At 35.6% G+C, this 23,891-nt stretch overlaps 2 protein-coding genes across 4 annotated transcripts; both read right to left on the reverse strand.

The window, feature by feature from the left end:
- Nucleotides 1-4,050: 4,050 nt before the first annotated feature.
- On the reverse strand, nucleotides 4,051-9,132 carry LOC112188420. 3 transcript variants are annotated; one of them, XM_024327538.2, is made up of 5 exons: nucleotides 8,976-9,132; nucleotides 5,963-6,138; nucleotides 5,077-5,638; nucleotides 4,585-4,727; nucleotides 4,051-4,504 (listed from the first exon to the last, which is right to left on the reverse strand). In XM_024327538.2, the coding sequence occupies exons 2-5, from the start codon at nucleotides 6,056-6,058 to the stop codon at nucleotides 4,337-4,339; spliced, it is 969 nt and encodes a 322-aa protein (XP_024183306.1). In that variant the 5' UTR covers nucleotides 6,059-6,138; nucleotides 8,976-9,132; the 3' UTR covers nucleotides 4,051-4,336. The 3 variants fall into 3 exon arrangements, with proteins under 3 accessions (XP_024183306.1, XP_024183304.1, XP_024183303.1); XM_024327536.2 differs by having other exon boundaries at nucleotides 4,924-5,638; XM_024327535.2 differs by having other exon boundaries at nucleotides 4,900-5,638; nucleotides 8,976-9,131.
- An 879-nt stretch (nucleotides 9,133-10,011) lies between these two features.
- LOC112188159 (uncharacterized protein At1g03900) lies at nucleotides 10,012-13,555 on the reverse strand. The gene is made up of 8 exons (XM_024327213.1): nucleotides 13,432-13,555; nucleotides 13,136-13,167; nucleotides 12,727-12,827; nucleotides 12,544-12,616; nucleotides 12,339-12,370; nucleotides 11,326-11,416; nucleotides 10,560-10,671; nucleotides 10,012-10,464 (listed from the first exon to the last, which is right to left on the reverse strand). Exons 1-8 carry the CDS (start codon nucleotides 13,528-13,530, stop codon nucleotides 10,159-10,161), a joined length of 846 nt encoding a protein of 281 aa, XP_024182981.1. The 5' UTR covers nucleotides 13,531-13,555; the 3' UTR covers nucleotides 10,012-10,158.
- Between the last annotated feature and the right edge of the window lie 10,336 nt (nucleotides 13,556-23,891).

The following is a 23,891-nucleotide window of genomic DNA, read 5'->3' on the forward strand; positions in this document are numbered from 1 at the left end:
CGACCAGACAACGCATCGGAGGGTACTGCTAACCGAAATTATATTATTGAGAGTATTTGTCGACCATAATATTGTCTAGATGGTACTACTGTTGACCAGAGGGTACTGCCAACCAGGTAATGCATGTATGTGCTAACATATTAACCTCCTCGAATAAACTAACCTCAATCTCATTAAAATATTAAACTCAACAAATCTCGAGAAATCAAACATACTCAAAGTTTTAAATATCATACTCTTAACATTTAAATCTTCGTTATTCTCATATCATACTCTTAACATTTAAATCTTTGTTATTCTCAATAACTCAATACTCAAAATACTCAATAGAAATCATTATAAGATCTCAATAATTCAAATATTAGCAAAAACTCTGTAAATCCACCATAACTCAAAATAAACTCATAGCCGATAAATCATAAATAACTCGTTGAAAACATAAGATTAAGAAATCTTGATAATTATAAGTAAATCGTAAAATCAATTATCAACTCAATTATTATCTACTTAAATCAATATGATAAATTAATGCTCAAAAATCATACTGCATGCAATTTAATTTAAAACAAATTTCCACTCACATAATTACGCTATAATGTCCCTTCGACAATTTTCTCCTCAAGCTCGATCTTCACGTCATCCTGAATATATTAATATTATGAATAATTGTTCTCGAGAATCAGTACTAAATTGACAATAATAAATCAAAACCCTAGAAACTATAATTTGCCGAAAGCTCGAAATCATATCAGAACTAGCCCAAACTTCATAGGTTATGTCAATTCGATTATTATAACAACATATCGAAAATTGGGATCGATCCAACGGTTGGGTCCTCCCAAATCAAAACCCGAATTTGTGAAACATCGGAAATTCCGATCATTTTCAATACGTGCTTCAATTGATACCAAGTTCATATCCACATGCTTGTAACAATAAGTTCAACCCAACAGACCAAAGCAGGAAACCAGAAGCGGACAGATGCGCTCCCACGCTTTGCCACAACCCGAATTGGGTCACCAAAATACATCAACATGTTCCTCTCATCATCCCTAATAACTCTCTACTATAACATTGATATTTTTTTTTTTTTTGTCAACATTGATCAATTTTAAGTGTATAGATCATAAATTACCTCGAACCTGAAATTCCCAAAATTGCTCTACTCTTCGATTATCTCTTCTCCGATCAAATTGGGCCAAAAGATGTATACTAGGATGATTAGTACATCAAGGGCTTCAAAACCCGGGTGGTGGGAGGGGCCAAGAAGCTTCCAAACTTCTAGAGAGAGAAACTCTGCCTTCTCTCTAAAAACACCCAGCCGACACAGCTTTCCCCCCTCCTCCCCCCTTTCTTGCCAGATCTAGATCTCTTGATCTGGATCTTTGGCTTGAAAGTCGGGGGAGATCCCTTCCCTCTGCGTGAGGTTTTTCCTACCCTTCTTGTGGTAGCTCTCTGCCACGGCGGTGGCCGGTATGTTTTCTCTTCTGCCTTTGTTTTCCTTTCATCCCCAGATCCCTTTTCCCAACCTTTCCTAACTTTTCAATTCCAGCTTACCCATCCCTATAAACCCTCTGTTCTTCTTTTTTCTTCATCCTCCCCACCCCTACCATCCCTCTTCCTTCTCATGTCTTTTCCATCAATTCCCTCTTCTCTTTTTCTTTCCTTTTCGTCTATTTCTCAAATCTCTGATTCTTCATGGACAAGATGCACATCCTCCTCACCTTTCAGACTCCACTTCACTGATAGCTCGTTGGTCCTCCGGAGCTCCGACGTCGGCGTTGTTTGGATCGTCTCTTTAAACGGGGTTGTCCCTTTATCGCGCATAAATCCGCTGACGGTAGTGCAACAAGGTTCTGTATGGTCTTTGGCCATCTGTCCCTTTGATCCCTCTGCGGATCGTTTATTTTTTTCTTCTTTGTTGGTTCCTTTGTTTGTTTCAGAGGCTGTTTTGTATGGTTTAGAGATTTGGGTTATGGAGATATTTCGATGGGTTCTGTGCTACTTTTCTTGTATGGGATTGTTTCGGTTGGTCTCCAAGTTCTCGCCGGCCGATCTCGTGACGTTTCTGTGTCACCCTTGGGTTTGGCTGGTGGCGGCGACGTCACTGCGTCCTCTCTCTCCTGGTCGATCTGCACTGTGGTTGAAGCTTGTTGGGCTGTCTGGGCCTGTTTGTTTTTGTTTGTTTGTTCTTTTACTTTGGGCTCGGTTTGGGTCTTTAGCTTGTACTGTTGTTTCTAATTGAATAAAAATCCTTCCATCGCCAAAAAAAAAAAAAAAAAAAAAACCCGGGTGGTGGTGTCATCGGAGGTGGAAAACGGAGATAGAAACGGGTCAAGGCTACGGAGATCTGTACAAATCCTCAATCACACAAAGTTTGAGAAATAGTAATGCATGCACAACAGTCAAAATATCTCTTTACCATTTCATTAGTGAAGCTCTTGGCAACAAGAGTGGTCTTCCCAGATCCTTCCATCCCGACCACTAAGATGATTTTCTGGTTTTTCTCCTCATTCATCAGCAATTGTATTAACATGCTCTCTCCTCTTCAATCCCAACGAGCTCATCTTCCTCAATGAAAAGAGAAGACTCTGCTTGGTTCTGCACACATTTCTGACTATCATGATTAGAACTCGTTCCTTCTACACCACCAACAATTGAAAATAACTCGGCTGCCCATAGATTAGCATGGGGCTGGTTAAGTAGTAGCATCATGGCCAGTAGAAGCCCAAGTCAGACCAATAGTTTTTTTTTTTTTTTTTTTCAGCGAAAACTGACGAGAGAATCAGCATTCGAATCAAGTCACACTTCCAAGTCTCTCTAAGTAAGACTTTAATAAGAACTATTAAGACATGGTATTCGTCTGGAAATGTAGTACGTAGTACAGGAGCATATTTGCAAGAAAAAATTTATACATATGGAGCCTTGGTTTGTGTCGTAAACCAACACACGTACAAGAGTTCATGAACAATAATTTGAAGCAAAAAGAGTTAGCGTCACGTTCATGATGTTGAAAAGCATACCTTGCCTGCAGTCAAACTCAAATTTGCAGAAGATTGAATCAATATGTGGATATGTCAACATTCTCTCAGTATCAGAAAAATATGGATCCAGGGTTAACATACCTTATGAGGGGAAGCAGTAGGTAGATCTGCTAGAAAGTAAGTCTCAAACTAATTGAAACCTGACAACCAAAGACAACAAGATTTTGTGGTTTGATCTATCATCCAGTACTAATAGAAAGGTTAATTTTTCATCTTCTTCTCTCACTTCTAGAATCTCAAATAAAGAAGGTTAATTCTGCTATTGCAGAGATGTCATGCATTACTTATTATGGCACTCTCAAAACTTCAACATACTAACTGCGGTTCAACTATCATTGTACTCGAGAAAACAAAATGCGCACATACAAACGCAGTCACACACAAATACAAGTACATTATGTGTGCATGCAGCCCTGTAAATCTAACCTGAAAATGCCAGGCATCAGTAGCAAAACACATGAAAAGGGTCAATTACCGTTTACACCACCTGAAGTTCAACCAGTTTTTTTTTTTGGTCTAAAATGCTTTTAATAAAAAGCCCAAATGGAGAAGAGATACAGAAGATAGCAACTATTACAACATAGCAGCAACTGGTACAACACACCAGGCAATAGGTAATAACTGCACATAAAAGAACTAATGTGGACACGGAAGACCATCACTAGACAAAACAGAAACTAAAGAGGTTGGGGGTCTGTTGACCCAAATTTCATTGCACAACCTTGATTTGGCAAGCTTTGCGGCCACATCAGCAGCGCGATTAGCTTCTCGGGAAATCCATGACCAAGAGACCGAGCTAAGAAGCCCTATTAATCGGTGGAATTCTGACAGAAAAGGATAGATTCTCCAATTTCCTTTTTCAATCCTGTTATTTAGAGCAGCAACCAATTCTTGGGAATCACTTTCAAATATGATGTTGTCCAGCTTCAACCAGTTAGGAAGGCTCCAGGGAACATCTACAACAAATTTCAGGAGAAAAAGAATAGCAATAGAAGCAAAACAATAGTTTATTCACTCATGGGTACAAGCCAATTTATTTATGATTCTGGGTACAGTGAAGGTCTCATTTGGGTTGGCCCAAGTTGTACTAAAATAACATTTCCAGGTACTTTATTTTGTATAGACGACATGATTTTTAATACTCGACAACTGAGCCCAGTAGCACCAAGAGATTACATAATCACTGGCCACTTATTTGCAAATTTTCAGAAGCTAGATAATTTAGACAGCACCATGATCAGCCATGGGATGCTGCAGTAAGTTGGACGCTTATTTACAATTTACAAAGGCGCCTAGAGAATCTCCCATTCAGATTCGCAAATATCACGAGTCGGGGATTTCTTTGAATCTTCTCCACCTAAAAATGCTTTTGTATGATGCCCATGCCATAATGCAAGCTGCTCATATTCTTGTTTCCTTGCTGAACTCGTTCTTGAAGTGAAGGCTTTTGGAATTTTTTTCTAGAAAAAGGTTTTCAATTAAGGCCAATGGCAATAGAAAAAAATGCAGAAAAATAAAGAGAGATACAGAGAGACTCTACCTTGTAAGGCTTACAGTTGGCTACCATGTGATGAACAAAATGAAGTTCTTCACCACTGACCATCACACAAGTTTCCTCGAGCTTTGCCTTGTCAGATTGTTGACTGATTTCCGTTCCATGCACACTGGAGATATTAGATCCACCTGCAAATGGTCAACCAGTAACTACACATACAAAAGAATCTGCAAATAATCATGCCAAAGAAACACAACACCCCCCCAAAAAAAAAAAAAAAAGTATGCAGGAATCAAACTAGAAACCAAACCAATAGAAAACATTTAAAAAAATGCAGTTTTATAGTATTAAAGAAATCACCATTTGATTCAGCTGATAACCCACCAATCGATGACTCTAACAGTTCATTCCATCTTTTTCCATCAGATTTATCCAAAACAATCAAATCAGATGATTGGCAGTTAATTGAAACATCATCTGTACATTGGCTAGCATTCGCAACCACACATCTTTCCCTCATGGAATCACATCTCATACCTTCCACTGTAGGAGTTATAACTTCATCTGGTTGGTCACATGAAGCGTCATGGTTTTCATTTGAAAATTCGCTGCATGATAGTGATACTCTGTTAAAATCTTTTCCAACAGCAGTATTTGCCCCTGGCAATCTGTCCTTGATAGGAGTTTGTTTGACAACCAAATTTTTATTGATATAGCTTCTCATGCCATGGTCTTGTCTTGAGTACAAGTCAGAGCATGCTACTTTAGCACAATCACCTGAGGATCTTGTGCAAGAATCATACACGCGCTGTCTATGAAACAATCCTGTATGTTCCACATTCTTCTCCACAACAGAAATCACCTCTGAATCCCCATTTACTTCTTCAACACCAACCTTTACATGTTCTTTCGTTTTTCTAATCTTTGATTTCTTAGAATTATCAACATCTGAATAATGTTCAATAGGAAAACCACAAGCTGATATATTATCTCCATCCAATGAAGAGTCACAGAGCAAATCTTGCATTATATCTGCATAGAACTTTTTAACACTCTCCCCAACAGTCTGTACCTGATCTTCAACAAATTTAACTGTGTCCTGCCAAAAATAGTTGAAAGAAGACATAAGTTAAGAACAAATACTAGATGAACTGAGTAATGAAATAGCAAGGGCACTGTCTACAAGGAAGACAGTATCACATAAACCTTGTTCAAATTAGACAGCGGGAATGTAACATGCATTCTATAGGTGTGATGAAAAGATAAGCACAAAAAACAACTCCGGCAAGAAAAAAATGTCACCAAGCACTAAAGATAGGAAGAAGGCAAAGAACTAAAAATTGCAGAAATTCATAAACACTACAATGCCAGCAGTCTCTGGCAACCATTCCATTGTGAAGATTAATAATCCAAAAGGTCTTACCTGGTACATATTTTCTTCCACCTCCAAGCACATAGATTCAAATTTCTCGTACACACACCCAACCCAGTTTATACCTTTGACATCCATAGTTGTCATAAATTTTCTTCACAGAACAGGTGTACGTCGTCTGCTACTTTGTAGTTTCAGTAATCAGTTCAGCATCAACTAGTGCGCATCTGCAGGATATTACAATCAGAAGAAGCTCTTAACAACACATAAAAGTCTTTCTAATCCAGAGTAAGGAAACAACGAAAATCCATAAAATGACGGTTCATTAATTTATAAGGTTCTAGTTTTCATAAAATAAAACAACCTATAGGATATGGTAAAATGTGACTAGTACTCAAAAGAAATATCACATTAAATGGTCCACAATTTTCAGGTCATTTTGTACTTTGTGCAAAGAAGTTTAGCTACATATTGTGCCATTTTTATTTAAGTTTACTTAAACACTACAATTATTACAAAGGAAAATATCATTTGCAATGTCTTTAACAAAAAGCAGAGAGTTCAGTAACAGATGATACCTGAACATTTAAGTAGTGAAATCCATTATTCAATGAATAAAGTGCTATTATTTACATATGCCAAAGTAAGCTAAAAGAGGCACAAGCCAAAACATGGTCTGACCATAAAACATATCTAATCATCAGCTGACCGACAGAGGATAGTAGGAATGGGTAGGCCCATGTGGTATATGGTTCAAATCCCCTCACAGTACCTACCTAGTTATGTGCTAGACCTTCCTGTCTCATATAGATTGTAGGGTTGGGCAGGAAGCCCCAGTTTTTTATGCCTGGGTCCACAAAACAGGTTTGGAGGATTCGTTTTGAGAAAAAGAGAATTACCAGGTGGGATATAGTTATAGTTCAAATATTGGTCATTATGGTTCTAGAGAATTTCTTGGGGCTCTGTATGGAAATTGGCTATTTAGATTTCATAGTGTAGCACTCTACGGCATGTTGTAATAAGAAACAACTTTAGTGTGCACAAGAGAATGGGTGTGGCTCCAATAATATGCGAAGAGGCTCAAGTTGTTGCACTTGGAAAGACATCCCTCAAAGTTGTTTCTTTAATTTACCTTTGCCAATTGTGGAGTGGAATGGGGAAAGGGTGAGATTTTGGGAACACTACTGGATGCTGGCCAGAGTCTTTTGCACTCTTTAGCCTAGGCATTATCATTAACTATACAACAATAACTATTCCACTGCTACATAGTGAGTAGATCCTTCTTCATATCCCTTCAGTAGAGATTTTAGGTTCTGAAGCAAATGATCTGGAGGTTCGAGAACTTACATCACTATTTATCATATTTCTCTAGACCAATTTGGAGAATCTGATGCTTCATTGATGAGGGGCTACATCTATTTTGTTCGAGCTGCGCCAGCCAAACCTAATGCAATGCTTTTCTATCTGACAGGTTTAATCAATTTGGGGTGAAAGGAGAATAAAGTGCAACTTTAGGGAGATAAGCTCTCATAAACAGCTTTTGGGTGGTTGGGGTGTCGAGAAATAGAAGGATTTTGATGCTGTGGAGTGTGAAGAGCTGGATCATCTTTGAGAAAGGTCAGTTTTCAAAATTCCATGATAGCTCTTTTACTACTATTCTTTTAAAGTGATATGTTTTAGATTCTTTTGTTTTGCTGTTTTTTCTTTTTTCCTCTCGGTCTGTTTTGTTTGTAAGTTTTCCTACTGGTAATGATGCTTCTGTAAGAGGATTTTGTCGTCCTCTGCCGTGTTAAGATGAAAGAGAACAGGTTTATTAAATGGTTTCAATAGTAATATCAGGCAATACTTGTATTAGCAAGAGATTCTACTTCAAAAGCACAAGCACAGTAATTTCCTTGGCAAGAGATTCTACTTGAAAGTTTGTTTAACATCTTTCAGTTTCCTTAGACCTGAAAAATATCAAGTCTGTACCTTGCTGAATGCTAAAAGTTGAAATAATCAAAAAAGTTTTTCTCATTTTGCCTTTCACATCTAGTGACTATCACCATGGGACACCAGAGATGCCAGTACCTCATCACCTAAGCCCTCATTATGACCATTGTGCAGCAGTAAAATCAACATCACCAACATTACTTCCCATCCAACAAAGTAATACAAAAACTGAGACTTCCACTACAACCATCCTCCCAACTATGTCCATCCCACACACCTTCCTATCCATAATCAATGAAATACCAGATTCTAATGAGTTTTCAAGCTTAAAACTTCAGGACTAGCATTCAACATGCTTAGTATTCAAATCTTATTAAAAAGCCCTATAAACAAGGACTACAGTCGGACATTATCTCTAATGATCTGATGGAGTGATGGTTATTCAAGATGGCTGTCTCAGTGATTAGATTAAATTTTTTATTTAAGAGAATGATAGTTAGAATTTTGTTACTATCTCAATGCCCAACAAGGAAAAATTTCACCTGGAAGACTAGCAAGACATTAATATGAACAGTTGCAAAATCTGATCTTAACATGACTAGATGTCTCAGCAATCCCATAACTACTTATCAAAGGATAAGCAGAGGGCATACTAGAGTTATATGAAATGAATTGAGGAAGCAATATGATAAACAGTCCTTTAACTTGTTGAGTTACTTTAGTACCCATTAAAAGCCGAAATAGTCAGGTTTTTCCAAAAACTCCAATTCACAAAACCCAAAGAACCTATAGAGTAAACAGTAAAACCTCAATTGATCACCATTTCCTTCTCATAATGCAGAAATTCACCCCAAAACATGACAACCAGTATCAAAAAATAAAAAATTTAAACACGCCTGCTATTTTCAGATATGAGAACAAACTACAAAGCTGTTTCAGCTATAGCAAAACAGCATCATACAGTGATACCAAAGCCTTCATACAAAACCATAAGCTGCAACAAGCTGATCACATATATTAAATGGAAAAAGGGCATGCATGATCAGGGAAGAGAAAACCCTTATGACAATTTGAGAAGATGATAATTGAAGCTTGGATCATCTAGTATGAAAATTGAAGCTTGAGAACTTACTTGGAACCCAGAAAAGCCAAAAGGTTGAGAATAAAACCCAAACCCAATTCAGTTTTGGTGTTGCTTGTAAAGGTCCTATTCGTTTAGAAACAATAAAGGACTAAACAGAAGAAACGGAGCACAAAAGAAACATGAAAGGCAGGCAGAAAGAGGGAAGCACAAGAAACGTAAAGACACATTTCACCTGGCTTTCTTCCATTGCTTAAAATCTTGCCACGTGTTTTTTCGGAAATATTAAAAGTCAATTAAGGTCTTCGCCTGTTTTTTTTTTTTCTTCCTTCGGTTGTCAAATGAGTCTCGGCGTATTAGCAATAATTTTCTTAACCTAACTTTTTACAAACTTTATCACCGTGAGATAAAAGATTGTATAGAGTACCATTTATTTACGTTTGTTTCTGGATTGGTGGACTTGTAGCTTCAATATTACGATGAAACTATTCTGGTGACGTAGTTACTCTAACTTGACCTAGTACGGTCGTATGATTTTTCAATCAATGAAATCATTTTCTTTCCTCTTCAAAAAAGAAAAGAAAAAAGCTTTATTAGCATGGAAAAATTTGATCCCAAAACAAAAACAAAAATAAGAAGAAAGACGGTTTAAGCATTCAATGATTCAATACTTACATTACAAGTGTATATGTTCATTTGAGATCCAAAAACTTGTTGCAGAATCAGTATTCTGGGGACGAAGAGCTTGTTGGAGAATATGACTCCAGTGTATTACGAACAAATACCACAGTATCAATTTCTTTTTTGGTCGAAACACAATATCAGTTGGGAATCAAAATTTTTAGTGAATGTAACATTTTGTGGGTAGCATGCTGCATGCACAAGTATTTCCTCTTGGTAAATCAAGTGAAGCATTGCATGAAACAGAATAAAATAAAATGTGGCTTCATTCCAATCATCGAATGGGAGCATCCATGAAAGCTCCATTGGAATTGCAGGACCAAGCCTTTTCTTTTTTCCTCTATGTCCACATACTTGCATGAATTTTAACACATATCTCAGGTAGAGATCATCATGATTGGCACAATTTCTCTTCAAAGTAAATTCACATTGGTTGGTATGTAACAAGATATACACCAGATCCATTAAAATTTCAAACCCCAATCCGTCTAGGGAACAGACATTCAGACACTTGAATATAAGCATATCTCATCTCAGAGTTTATAATTTTATATTAAACAGCAGCCTGAAAATCCCCAAAGTCATCATCTGGTATTTCTTGCGTGCTTTGATTTGCAGAAGTATTCATTTCTTTGGAATCATCTGCCATTGATTCTGGAAGTTTAGAAGCACCCTCCAGAGCCAGATTTGGTGGGTTTGAGGGAGACTTCTGGACATTCGTAGAAGGAGAGAGTGGTCCTGGAGGAGGTGGTGGTGGTTTGATACAGATCAAGGACTCTTTTTGGTTACTCTTTTTCGCGGGTGGCGAATTGCTCACTCCCTGCTCTGAGAGCTTGGACTTCACACCTTCAGAACTTTTCTGTTGACCAAAGAAATAAAAGTCAGTTAAAGCACTCACTCTAGTAAGTAGCATGAATGAGAAGACAGTTGACAATAAAATACAGATGCACTAACACTTTTTAACTGCAGTACAAGAGTCTCCCCCTCTTTTAAGCTGTAATCAACTGATGAAGTTTGCTGAAATTTCTGTTCCATCTCTTCCGCAGTTTTCTTCTTGTTTAGATATCTTCAAAGCAAATGAAAAAACAACTTGAGCTCGAGTGATGGAAATTCATCTTCAAAGCATACAGTATCAGCATTACAAAATCAGATAACAAAACCTCTAAAATGTTGCAGAAAAAAAAATAACAGTCAAGAGAGGTTCTTTCTAAAGCCATTGGATATATCTATTGCAGGGTCTCTCTTATTTTTGCTGACTTGGGGAAATTGAATGTTGGGACCATGAAGAATTACAGGCAGGTGTTTTGGTTTAGTGAGAAGTCTTTTCAAACACAATTTCCCGGTTTAAATTCTTTATCCTTGGACCAAAGTTCTGTCATTTTTTCAAACTGCTCATATTCTCCTACTGGGAGTGATTTCCATTTTTCTTTTGGGAACTAGTTTCAGAAGAAACTTGAATCACAAGGAGCTTCAAGAATTTTCAGTTTGCTGTCATCTACATTCTGTAATCTCTTCCAACTATTCTTTTGGGATCTAAAAATGACATGTTCTTCAATTCTGGTTCTTGTATTTAGAGGGTGTATCATGAGGGGGCTACTGGTGCACTTTTTTGTACTTCCCTATTTTTGTATAATATAACATTCTTCTTCCTACCACATCAAGATTGTTGTAGAAAAAAATGACCAGGAAAAATTGTAAGAATTGTCTGTATAGAACATACTTCATGTGATCATGCAGGGCTGCTTGGAAATCATAAGCTTCTGTTCTTTCTCGAAATCCTAGGCCAATGAAAGCATGCCGAAGTCGACCATCTGCATAAATTTAAGAGTAATGATGACCAGAGATGAATAAATAACGGGGAAAAAAATAAAGTGAACAAAACACTCTAGGAAGCTTTAACTTGCTTCACAAATCTAGCACAATTTTTATTTTTTAAATCAGAAAACTAAACACTATATGGGTAAAATAAAGTAAATCAAAAAGAAAAATGTGACATCATTACTCTGCAAAAACTGTAGGGCATATAGGTCTTTGGTTTATATCACCACATGGTGGTGCACTGATAAGCATAAGTTAAAAATATTTCCCAGTACATAAGACAATTAAATGAAATCCTGTATATTCTCTAATGTCCATCACATATGTATCTAAGCACTAACTACACCTTATCGGTGTAGCCTGTACTTCTAAGGATATCCTACTTTCTATCCTTCAGAAACCATCTGTAGGAAAATGGAGAGATTACATACGATTTTTATCTTTCATTTTCATCTTTTCTTATCCTGTTTTTTTTTTCTTTGATAAGATGACAATGTTATACTAACAATATCTATGAATTCAGAGTAACAAATCCAACCTTTTCCGTTCCCATCTATGATATTAAACCAACATACATGGAATAAAGGCTTTGCAATTTTAGCCCTGTCTCATTAACAGATACCTATAAAAGTTTCAAAGGCCTTGTACCCATGGGTTTCCATGTCTAGAATGGATATACACATATTATTGCACATAAGTTTTGCTATACTGTTTTAAGTTTTTAACAACCACTGGCTGGTTTCTCTTGAATCATGGCTTTTCTTTTCCTATAAATCAATGGGAAGATGGAGAAAGGGGGATGATCTAACTTGCAAGTTAAAAATTAATAAGAAATAGAATCAAAAGTATCTATATATAGGCGGCTAATAGAATTCATTATAAAAGAGATTTTAAAAGAAGAGACCAGCAGCTCACCAATATTCTCCTCTACACGAAGAACAAAGTATCTGCAGAACAAAACATACATCAACTTGTCAAACACCCTCAGAATGATAAAATAAAATTCACATAAGTTCTAAGGCTTGATAAATTCAATTTACGTGAGTATTGCAGTAGATTGATGTATAAAACTCACGAGACACATATAGATTGTACAAGTTTATGAAGAAATGGGACTAACCTGCTGCTATCAATTACAGGTTCAACTGGATGCGGCTCTCCTTTTCTTAAAAATGCCCGAGCATATAGTTCACCTATTAAGGATATATCAGATTATGGTCGAAAAAGAGATTATGTTGATACAACAAAAGGAAAACATACAACATAGTTCCACCATCTTATAGTAAATAAAAAGCATTCTCACCAGTGCTCTTCTCTTCAAGTCTGATAATGCAATCTTCTCCTTTGCTAATGACTTTCAATATTCCTTCCCAAACCCATTTGTTTACATCCCATTCATCAGCCCTGAAATAACCTTCAGACTTAAAAATCACCTCCAACATATACAATCTAGAGTTCCAAAAGTAATCACAGAAACTGTCGATGGAAACAGTATCTTCTTTTTGTGTTGTATTTACAATCTATCGATAAGCAACCAGTGAATAAAATCCTCAATCTCAGGAAACTTATTTCCAAACCAATCTTTCAAAACCTCACACAATCTAAAGCCCAACTACTCCAAACCTCACACAGTCAATGGCATTGCACCCTAACAATGAAAATTAAAACATAAACTGTCCGACGCATACGAAATTTGATGAGTTGAGCAAAACCTGTACGAAGCTGCACTTTTTCTGGGTGGTATCTGCACAAACAAAAACACAACTTGAGCTTGACATCACAAAACAACTTGATTTGGTGTGAACTAATCTAACTCTAAGTGAAAATTCCGTATGTCACATAAACATTACCAATTTCTATACATTCATACACACAGATCCTAAGCACCGCCTTATTTCGGAAAAGGGTTCGTACTATATAATATCAGTTCTCAAATGAACTCATTATCAAAATCACAACACCAAAACAGAATCGGATAACATGTATGAAAACTGAGGTGTATATATACCAAGTAGACGTAGCATTCAGAGACTTGGAAAAGCACAAGCTCCAGTGCCTCAACTTCGGCGTCGTCTTGATCATTCAATATCTTCTGATCCTGCTCCATGATTGGATTCTGATCCCAAACCCAGTAAGGTAAAAATGTGAATCCGAAACTGGGTTTTGAGGGTACTGGGAATTTGGTAAGAATCAATGGGGTTTTGGTTTTCAGATTTGACGAAGTTTCTAGTCTCTCTCTTTCTCTCTCTCTCTCTCTCTGTAAAAGAGACGCAGAGCTCTGTTTACTTCAGATAGCCATCAGGAACCGTTGGATCCGATGACTTTTTGTGATCAGAGACTGTGGAAGGGTGTAGGATTATTTGGTGAAGTTGAAGCATAAAATGGTATTTACGGACGGTTGTGATGAGGAGAAAGGTCATTTATATGGACGGTCTAGATGGGGTCAACGCGTGTTATTTGGTAGAGGAAACTATAGTTCCCCATTGAAATTTACCGGGGACTTTCTTGGCCAAATAATACCGTGAATGAAAACAAGTACATTAGGAGAAATAATAAAGGAATGACAAAATCACTTTAAAACAAACAAATGTCAAGTGCTTCTAAAACTACCTATGACACATTTTATATATATTTTTTATATTTATTATTATTTTTTTAATTCAGAAGCACTTATGCCAATTTAAAAATAATCTCAAACAAGTCTTAAAGTAATATAGGAAAATATCATTCACCCTAAGCTCCTGAGCATATTGAAGCCTTTCCTAGACGGCTTGTGACATTGTTTCTAATAGAGGCCTTTGTCCTATGATACTTAAGATTGATTCTCAACTGTTGGTCTGTGTGCATGACTATCATCTCAAATACCTTGAAACATTTACTTTGATCGTATTTCAAGTATGTCTGAATACAAGCTACTTGTCTAATGGGAAAGGTAATAGGCACGACCTCCTGTTACTGCTTCCCAAGATGTACTGCAGCTACAACAACCACTTTTTGTGATGTGATGTATGTAGATACTTGACATGGATTCCCAAATGTTGGGTTGTGTCAATTCAGAAATTTAATGCAAAAATTTGATCAAGTTCTTATGTTCATTGCATAATGACTTAAAAAATGAATGGCTAAATACATGTTATGAAAATATCATTTAATAATGAATGGGTAAATAATGTTATGAAAATTATTCTCAAACAATTAATCAAGATAACTGAGAAAGTGCTCAGTACCATTTGGTCTAGTGACATAGTCTCTCCTCCGTAAGTGGGAGGTTATGAGTTCGATTCACTAAAAATCAGTTGTAGCATTTGAGTTATTTACCTGATCAAAAAATAAATAAATAACTAAGAAAGTTTCAAATAATGTTACACACGAAACTATAACTCCTAATACATTCATGATGATAACAAACTTAATATGTAACAAAAAGGTAAGGGAAAGAGAGCTAATATGCAGTTATATGTAATTAACCCTTGTTTATATTCCTCGTCTTATTATGGTATTAGAGTTCTTGGGTCGCTTTGGCCTTGTCAAATTAGTTTGATCTTTTTCATTTGAATTTGATCCAAATCATGACTAAATTGGTTAAGGGATCGTTTTCTGAATGTGATTAAGGCTTTGTTTGCGAATGTTTTAAAATGATTTATGAAACAAAAATGGTTAATTACATATAAGTGCATATTTGAATGTTTTTTTAGCCATAAGGCCACCAAATATTTTTTTTCCCTCATAAGGCCACTAGAATAAAAATTGTGTTAAATTTTGGATATAAAAATTAATATATTTACGTAAATGTCACTAGAGTAAAAAGTTAACAATCATCCTCTCTCCTCTTCGGTGAGGTCTCTGGCCAACTCCGGCGTGTCTCCGGTGGGTCTCCGGCCAACTTCCGGCGGGTCTCCGGCCAACTTCCGGCGGGTCTCCGGCCAACTTCCCGCTAACTCCAACCAACTTCCGGCGACCACAAAATCTACTGTCACTAACACTAAAAGCTACTATTACCAACAAAATCTACTGTCACTAGCAACAAAAGCTACTCCGGTGAGATTTCTAGCTATTGTCACTAGTAACAAAAGTTACTGTCACCAACAAAATCTACACTCTCCAAAACCAAAAGCTAATGTCACCAACACCAGAAGCTACGCTCACTAGCAATAAACGTTACCGTCACCAACACCAGAAAGCTACACTCACCAGTAAGAAAATCTACTCTCACATCACCAAAACTTACTTTCAACAACGCCAAAAGCAATAATCAAGTAGAACAAAAGCTACTTTCGAAGACTGAGAAAACTATTCTCAGAGACTAAGAAAACTATGACAATATAAAGGATACAACAAAAATAAAATGCTACTGGAATTGAGAAAAGAAAACATATTCAATGTTACAAAACGTATGCTAGGTTCAACAATAATGTAACTATATAAAATGCTACTGGAATTGAGAAAAGAAAACATATTCAATGTTACAAAACGTATGCTAGGTTCAACAATAATGTAACTATATAAAAAGCTACTTCCATACTTGTAAAAAGCCACTACCATAGTTGTGAAAATCTATTACAATAGTTGTATAAAGCTATTGTCAATGTTGTAATGCTACTATCATTTTCAATGGTGATGCTCTAAATGATAGGAGCACAAAGTGTGACATTTTTAATATGTATTTTCCCTCATTTGGCTAAGTTATTCTCTTAAAATTAATAATTATAATAAAGTTTATGTTTTTAGTTACTTCAAGGTCGGAAATGGTGAAAATAGGTAAAAAAAGGGCATAAATGAGCATAAATTAAAGACAAGTCATTTTAGAAACTTTCCTCTTTCATTTTAGGAAATATTTCCTATTTTGTTTTAGGAAACTTTCTTCATTTGAACTTTTCTATTTCTGATTTTCCTATTTTAAAGAGAGTCCATCCCATTAAAAACTCTTGAGTGATGAAATCAAGAAAAATTGAAGGATTAATCAGGAAGAATTCGAGGAGATAAAATGGATTGTTTTTAATCAATATTTATTCCTTATTATCTTATTTCTTATTGATTATAAACTCTAATTAAATTCTGATTTTTCTTGATTGTAGGAGTTTATTGTGTGCACAATTCTTGGAAGAAATTAGTGCAATTCAAAGGAGAGGAATAAGGGATGTATCTGGTCGCTATTCAAGGCATATACAATGAGCCATTAAGGGGAAAAGAAATCAGAAAATTCATGACTTTGTCAAGAGAAAATCAAGCAAATTTGGAGGAGAAATCACCTCTAGATGAATGGCCATGATTACATCACAAGATAGGAGAATTCCACTATAAATAGCAGCCATTCTCAACACCAAGAAGATCACTTCCTGACCAAGATTACTTCCTACCTTATCAGTTCCTAGCTAAAAATTATTCCATAGCTCTGCCCAATTTGCTTCTCAAACCTCCATCACCTACAAGATCGTGACCACCATCATTCCATCAATCCAAGAAGTTCTTAGGCGCTGAGTCAAGGACGCTCCACCACCATAGCAGAGACGAGTTCATCACCTTGTTGCTAAGCCGCTGAGGAAAGCTTCAAAAGTGTAACTATGACTCTACTTATAATTATTGTTTCGGTTTTGTGTGTTTGGATTTGTGAGTTGTGTAATTGGAGACATGAGATTTTCAGAATATTTTTATTAATATTTTTGAGATTTTCAGTTTATTATTGAGTTAATCTCGAGAATTCTTTCATGATGCATGTTATAATCTTGTGCCCTTTTATGTGTTTAGGTAATTTTCAGAGTTAGGTTAATAAGTTTGCATGCTAGAATCACGCTGAGTATTCATGTGTGTTTGCTTAATTTGCCAAGAGTAATTATTATTTGTTAAGACGCTGAGTTAAACAAGTAGTAATTAGTTCTAAAGAGTGGTAAAAATCATGCTTTAATGATTAAACGATTCTGGAAATTACGTGTTAATTGCTATGAGTAATGGTTAATTTGCACGTGTGAGTTGATTCAAAGAACGGATCATATAAATGGATTGGACCGTGACAGATTTTCATTTGAGCTCTTATCTAGCATTTAAGATGGGCACGTTTTTGTTGCATGTTGAAATGAATTTTCTGTTTTTACACCTAATAATTTCCGAGTGGTAGTGGTCTAGGTTACGGAAGTCGATCATTGTATATAATTTTATTTGTTTTTATTTATTTTATTTTAAGTAGAGTCATAGTTACACTTTTGAAGCTTTCCTCAGCGGCTTAGCAATAAGGTGATGAACTCGTCTCTGCTATGGTGGTGGAGCGTCCTTGACTTAGCGCCTAAGAACTTATTGGATTGATGGAAGGATGGTGGTCATGATCTTGTAGGTGATGGAGGTTTGAGAAGCAAATTGGGCAGAGCTATGGAATAATTTTTATCTAGGAACTGATAAGCTAGGAAGTAATCGTGGTCAGGAAGTGATCTTCTTGGTGTTGAGAATGGCTGCTATTTATAGTGGAATTCTCCTATCTTGTGATGTAATCATGACCATTCATCTAGAGGTGATTTCTCCTCCAAATTTGCTTGATTTTCTCTTGACAAAGTCATGAATTTTCTGATTTCTTTTCCCCTTAATGGCTCATTGTATATGCCTTGAATAGCGACCAGATACATCCCTTATTCCTCTCCTTTGAATTGCACTAATTTCTTCCAAGAATTGTGCACACAATAAACTCCTACAATCAAGAAAAATCAGAATTTAATTAGAGTTTATAATCAATAAGAAATAAGATAATAAGGAATAAATATTGATTAAAAACAATCCATTTTATCTCCTCGAATTTTCCTGATTAATCCTTCAATTTTCTTGATTTCATCACTCAAGAGTTTTTAATGGGATGGACTCTCTTTAAAATAGGAAAATCAGAAATAGAAAAGTTCAAATGAAGAAAGTTTCCTAAAACAAAATAGGAAATATTTCCTAAAATGAAAGAGGAAAGTTTCTAAAATGACTTGTCTTTAATTTATGCTCATTTATGCCATTTTTTACCTATTTTCACCATTTCCGACCTTGAAGTAACTAAAAACATAAACTTTATTATAATTATTAATTTTAAGAGAATAACTCAGCCAAATGAGGGAAAATACATATTAAAAACGTCACACTTTGTGCTCTTATCAAATTCCCCCACACTTAGTTTTTGCTAGTCCCTTAGCAAAATCCAAACAAAAGACTCAACCAAAACAAACAATTCACTACCAGACTCTACACAAATGACACACAAAGACTAAATTTCCCTTAACATTTGTCTCATAAATCCTTACTCTCATGGCATCAAAATTAGCACTTAATCAAGAATCAATATTTAGATATTCGAGAGTTAATTGAAGCATATAATCCACATATAAATCAGTAGGACTTGGGTGTAACAATGGTGATGGGTGGAGCTCAACATGTTTCAGACAAGTATGATTCATATCCTCACAAGGTATATCCACTCTTTCTTCTCTGAGAACAGGGCAATGCTTAAAACCTTATAATCACTCAAATTATATGTGAGAGAAAATATTTTGAGGCAATCAAATATCTCACATATATAAGAAATGAAAAGCACTTTGTAAATATAATTTTTCAAGATCATGAAAGATATCAACTACTTGCACGGATGGACCCAAGCCATAGGTTCAACTCTTATAACTCATCTCCACAGATCAAAGGCTATCCCATCTTAAAGATCAAAAAGGACTTTAAAGGGTTGAAATGGGGCTAAGGTTCAAGGTTTTAAGAAACAAAGGTTAAGGAATGTCAAAGTATCCTAAAAACCTAGTAGAGCTTTTATTGATGTAGAGAGACTTCTAGAAATCCACCAAGGCATAAAAAAAAAAATGTCACACCCATAGAGGCAAAATATGAGGCCTAATATCTTCATGTTGGGCACAAACTTCATTCTAAACTTCCTTTGAACTCTCGTGAACTGGACAAAGACCAAATTTTTATGTAATGGGCCTTCAATTCAAAACAATCTCCAAATTCACCAAGTATGGGGGACTAAAATCCATAGACATATTTTTCTTTTTTTTTCTTTTTCTTTTCTAGCCGTACACATTGTTTTCTTTATTTCTTTTTCACGGCTTCCACATTTTTTTTCTTATGGACAAGTCTACCCCCACACTTGAACTTTCACCTCTTTTAAATCTTCATATTTGCCACCCTCATCTAGTAAGTCTCAAAAGATAGCTCTACTAAATTTTTAGAACAAAGGGTAAGGTTGTAAATATACTAAGGTTCAGGGTTAAGGATTTTAAGGGTGATGAAAGAAAATGTTTAATGTAGGCTCAAAGTGGTTAAACTAGGGAGTCCCACGACGGGCACAAATATGGACACAAGTTAATTTGGCTATGGTGGTGATTCCTAGGATGCCTCTATCCTTTCCAGAATCAGGGACATGTATTGATAAAAGTCTCAACAAGCACAAGAGTGAATTCTAGCATTCTCTAGTCCATCAAACTTAATCTATGGCAAGCAATCAATCGAATGAAGAATAATGAGATCATCAAAACATCGCCAAGAAAATAAGAATATATTTTTCATTTATCACTCCAAGAAAAAGGGACATGGGCTCATATATCTCACATGAGCTTTTATGAATCAAAACTCATATTAACATGGTCATATTCTGTACCAAGGTTACGAAATCCATATCCACTACACATGCATATGCTTTTTATATATCTCAATTAACCAAAGAATAACATTTAAAATCATCTCAATATTGTGATCCTCTTTTAGCTATAATTTCAGAGATATTGAATCATCCTAGACAGTTAAGGGCATCCTAAGACTCAAACTTAAAACAAAAGACTACGACTGACTCCAAAAAGGTTTTGGACTAGGGTTATTTCCTTTCTCCTTTCAGTAACTCCTTTGGAACATGACCAGGTAAAGAGGGGACCGATTTTGGCGGAGCTCAGCTCACTTGTTTGACAGGGGACGAGACCATTTGTCAGCACTTCTCGGATCCAAACTAGACCTTAGACATCACATCCCATCAGATGCGCCTACTTTGAAGAAATTATTTCACTCAAAAATCATTTTGACTCAATAATTAAAAGCAACAAATTTTTTTTTATTTTAATTTTTGACATTTTTCAATTTTTTTATTTATTTTCAATATATATGACTGAAGACAAAAGTATAAATCCCTTCACCCACACTTAAATATTGCATTGTCCTCAATGTAATCAATCATAAGCATGCAATGGAACAATTAAGTATATAGGAATGGAATTTATGAAAATAAATACAAAAACAAAGGCGAAAAAACAAAAATAAAAGCTACAAGTACAATTCAACCTAAACAAGTGAAGGGATAGAAATGTCAAACTCTCGTTGATGGCTCATCCACAGCTTCGGTTGAAATGGGTTGCCTCCCATGCAGCGCTTAATATTTATAGTCCTTCAGCCTGGACTCTTCTCCTTGTTCACACAACAAATTTTTTTTATTTTTTTTGAGTTAATTTTCTCTATTTTATTTTTTTACACACTTACAACAATTAAGTATTTAACAAAATTCAAAACAACCTAAGTATATTAATCTAAGTGAAACACATACAATTTACAACATGCTTAATCTAAGTGAAACACATACAATTTACAACATGTTAAAATAAAACCTTCTACAAATTGCACAACAATTATAAAATACATGCTTAATTTGGTAACACTCATAAAACTTAAACTAAATCACAATTATAGCTTGGCCTAGCAAAAATCGCAATTTGTCACCATTCCACAAATGTAGTGCAAAAATTTAGCATGCATTCTATATAAACAACAAAATTAATGACACTTTAAGCATTAGAGATTTTAACAATCCCCGGCAACGGCGCCAAAAATTGATGCGGTCGAAATAGCCTCATAATTTAACCCTGCAAAATGTAGTTGTCAGTATAGGATAAGCAGGGATCGTTCAGTCCGGGGATTGTAGGGTACACCTACACTAAAAGGTCAATTAACAAATAAAAGAATAAAATGGGGAGTTTTAGATTTGGTTTCTAGTCTACTTAATTATAATAAAGTTTATGCTTTTAGTTACTTCAAGGTCGGAAATGGTGAAAATAGGTAAAAAAGGGCATAAATGAGCATAAATTAAAGACAAGTCATTTTAGAAACTTTCCTCTTTCATTTTAGGAAATATTTCCTATTTTGTTTTAGGAAACTTTCTTCATTTGAACTTTTCTATTTCTGATTTTCCTATTTTAAAGAGAGTCCATCCCATTAAAAACTCTTGAGTGATGAAATCAAGAAAAATTGAAGGATTAATCAGGAAGAATTCGAGGAGATAAAATGGATTGTTTTTAATCAATATTTATTCCTTATTATCTTATTTCTTATTGATTATAAACTCTAATTAAATTCTGATTTTTCTTGATTGTAGGAGTTTATTGTGTGCACAATTCTTGGAAGAAATTAGTGCAATTCAAAGGAGAGGAATAAGGGATGTATCTGGTCGCTATTCAAGGCATATACAATGAGCCATTAAGGGGAAAAGAAATCAGAAAATTCATGACTTTGTCAAGAGAAAATCAAGCAAATTTGGAGGAGAAATCACCTCTAGATGAATGGCCATGATTACATCACAAGATAGGAGAATTCCACTATAAATAGCAGCCATTCTCAACACCAAGAAGATCACTTCCTGACCAAGATTACTTCCTACCTTATCAGTTCCTAGCTAAAAATTATTCCATAGCTCTGCCCAATTTGCTTCTCAAACCTCCATCACCTACAAGATCGTGACCACCATCCTTCCATCAATCCAAGAAGTTCTTAGGCGCTGAGTCAAGGACGCTCCACCACCATAGCAGAGACGAGTTCATCACCTTGTTGCTAAGCCGCTGAGGAAAGCTTCAAAAGTGTAACTATGACTCTACTTATAATTATTGTTTCGGTTTTGTGTGTTTGGATTTGTGAGTTGTGTAATTGGAGACATGAGATTTTCAGAATATTTTTATTAATATTTTGAGATTTTCAGTTTATTATTGAGTTAATCTCGAGAATTCTTTCATGATGCATGTTATAATCTTGTGCCCTTTTATGTGTTTAGGTAATTTTCAGAGTTAGGTTAATAAGTTTGCATGCTAGAGTCACGCTGAGTATTCATGTGTGTTTGCTTAATTTGCCAAGAGTAATTATTATTTGTTAAGACGCTGAGTTAAACAAGTAGTAATTAGTTCTAAAGAGTGGTAAAAATCATGCTTTAATGATTAAACGATTCTGGAAATTACAAGTTAATTGCTATGAGTAATGGTTAATTTGCACGTGTGAGTTGATTCAAAGAACGGATCATATAAATGGATTGGACCGTGACAGCTTTTCATTTGGGCTCTTATCTAGCATTTAAGATGGGCATTTTTTTGTTGCATGTTGAAATGAATTTTCTGTTTTTACACCTAATAATTTCCGAGTGGTAGTGGTCTAGGTTACGGAAGTCGATCATTGTATATAATTTTATTTGTTTTTATTTATTTTATTTTAAGTAGATTAGAACCAAATTTCAAAACCCCCCATTTTATTCTTTTATTTGTTAATTGACCTTTTAGTGTAGGTGTACCCTACAATCCCCGCACTGAACGATCTCTACTTATCCTATACTGACAACTACATTTTGCAGGGTTAAATTGTGAGGCTATTTCGGCTGCATCACTAAACCCATAGGCATCATTTGCCACTTTTAGCACGAAACTTCATTTCAACATTTCTTGGTTGGCCGATGGATCTCTTGGTCAATGGAGGCTTCAATATCCAAATTCACATGATTTTCTAAGGGTGAAGATCCTCTCCTGAGCAAATTCCCCTCCTAAGCTACCTAAGCTTTTTACAAGATGACGACACGTGTTGTTCACAGATCTAATGGTCTATCTCTTTTCCTTCACATCCACTTTGTTTCTTTGCTTTCTCTCTCCTGTTCTTCTTTTACTTGGCTATTCTTCTTTTCCTCCCCTTTCTCTTTCTTCTGTTCTTCTTTTCTTTACGTTCTTCCCTCCTTATCAGACGAATTGCAGTTAATCAATCTCTTTCCTTCCCACATAGATTTACTCTGTCTCAAAATCAAAAAGTTACAATTCCATTCCTCCAAAAAAGCGCCACAACTTTTCAATCTTGCAATTTTCCGGCGAATCCCAATTTACCAAACTAGTTTTCCAACGAACCCAATTTACCAAACTCTATCTTAATCCACAAACTGTGTTACAGTTTTAAGAAGAGACTCATCCCAAGGTTTTCGATCGTTAAAGTTTTGATGTGGAAGGACTGATAGAAGAGGAAAAGTTGAGTTTGACTACTGTTGTTGTGACTCCAGAGAACTACTTCTTGAATAGGTTTCTGACCACTAATCTCAGCCAAATAACTCAGTTGTTAAATGTATACTAAGGCAAAGTTGCTGTGCAGAACCAATCATAGTAATTTGTATACCAATTTGTCATGTTCTTTTGCATTAATTCATCATGAACAATGAGATACTTGATGGGC

Source organism: Rosa chinensis, chromosome 2, assembly GCF_002994745.2.
Source record: "Rosa chinensis cultivar Old Blush chromosome 2, RchiOBHm-V2, whole genome shotgun sequence".
Taxonomy (NCBI): Eukaryota; Viridiplantae; Streptophyta; class Magnoliopsida; order Rosales; family Rosaceae; genus Rosa; species Rosa chinensis.

Bases quoted from the DNA above. Each gene is read 5' to 3' on its own strand.
- LOC112188420 (XM_024327535.2), bottom strand. From the start codon at position 6,058: ATGACAACTATGGATGTCAAAGGTATAAACTGGGTTGGGTGTGTGTAC. The intron at 4,728-4,899 runs GTGATTTCTTTA...GACCATTTGCAG, and splicing joins GTTATCAGCTGAATCAAATG to GTGGATCTAATATCTCCAGT. The intron at 4,505-4,584 runs GTAGAGTCTCTC...ACCTTTTTCTAG, and splicing joins CCAACTGTAAGCCTTACAAG to AAAAAAATTCCAAAAGCCTT.
- LOC112188159 (XM_024327213.1), bottom strand. From the start codon at position 13,530: ATGGAGCAGGATCAGAAGATATTGAATGATCAAGACGACGCCGAAGTT. The intron at 10,672-11,325 runs GTATGTTCTATA...TTTGCTTTGAAG, and splicing joins GCCCTGCATGATCACATGAA to ATATCTAAACAAGAAGAAAA. The intron at 10,465-10,559 runs GTTAGTGCATCT...TTTGGTCAACAG, and splicing joins TTGTACTGCAGTTAAAAAGT to AAAAGTTCTGAAGGTGTGAA.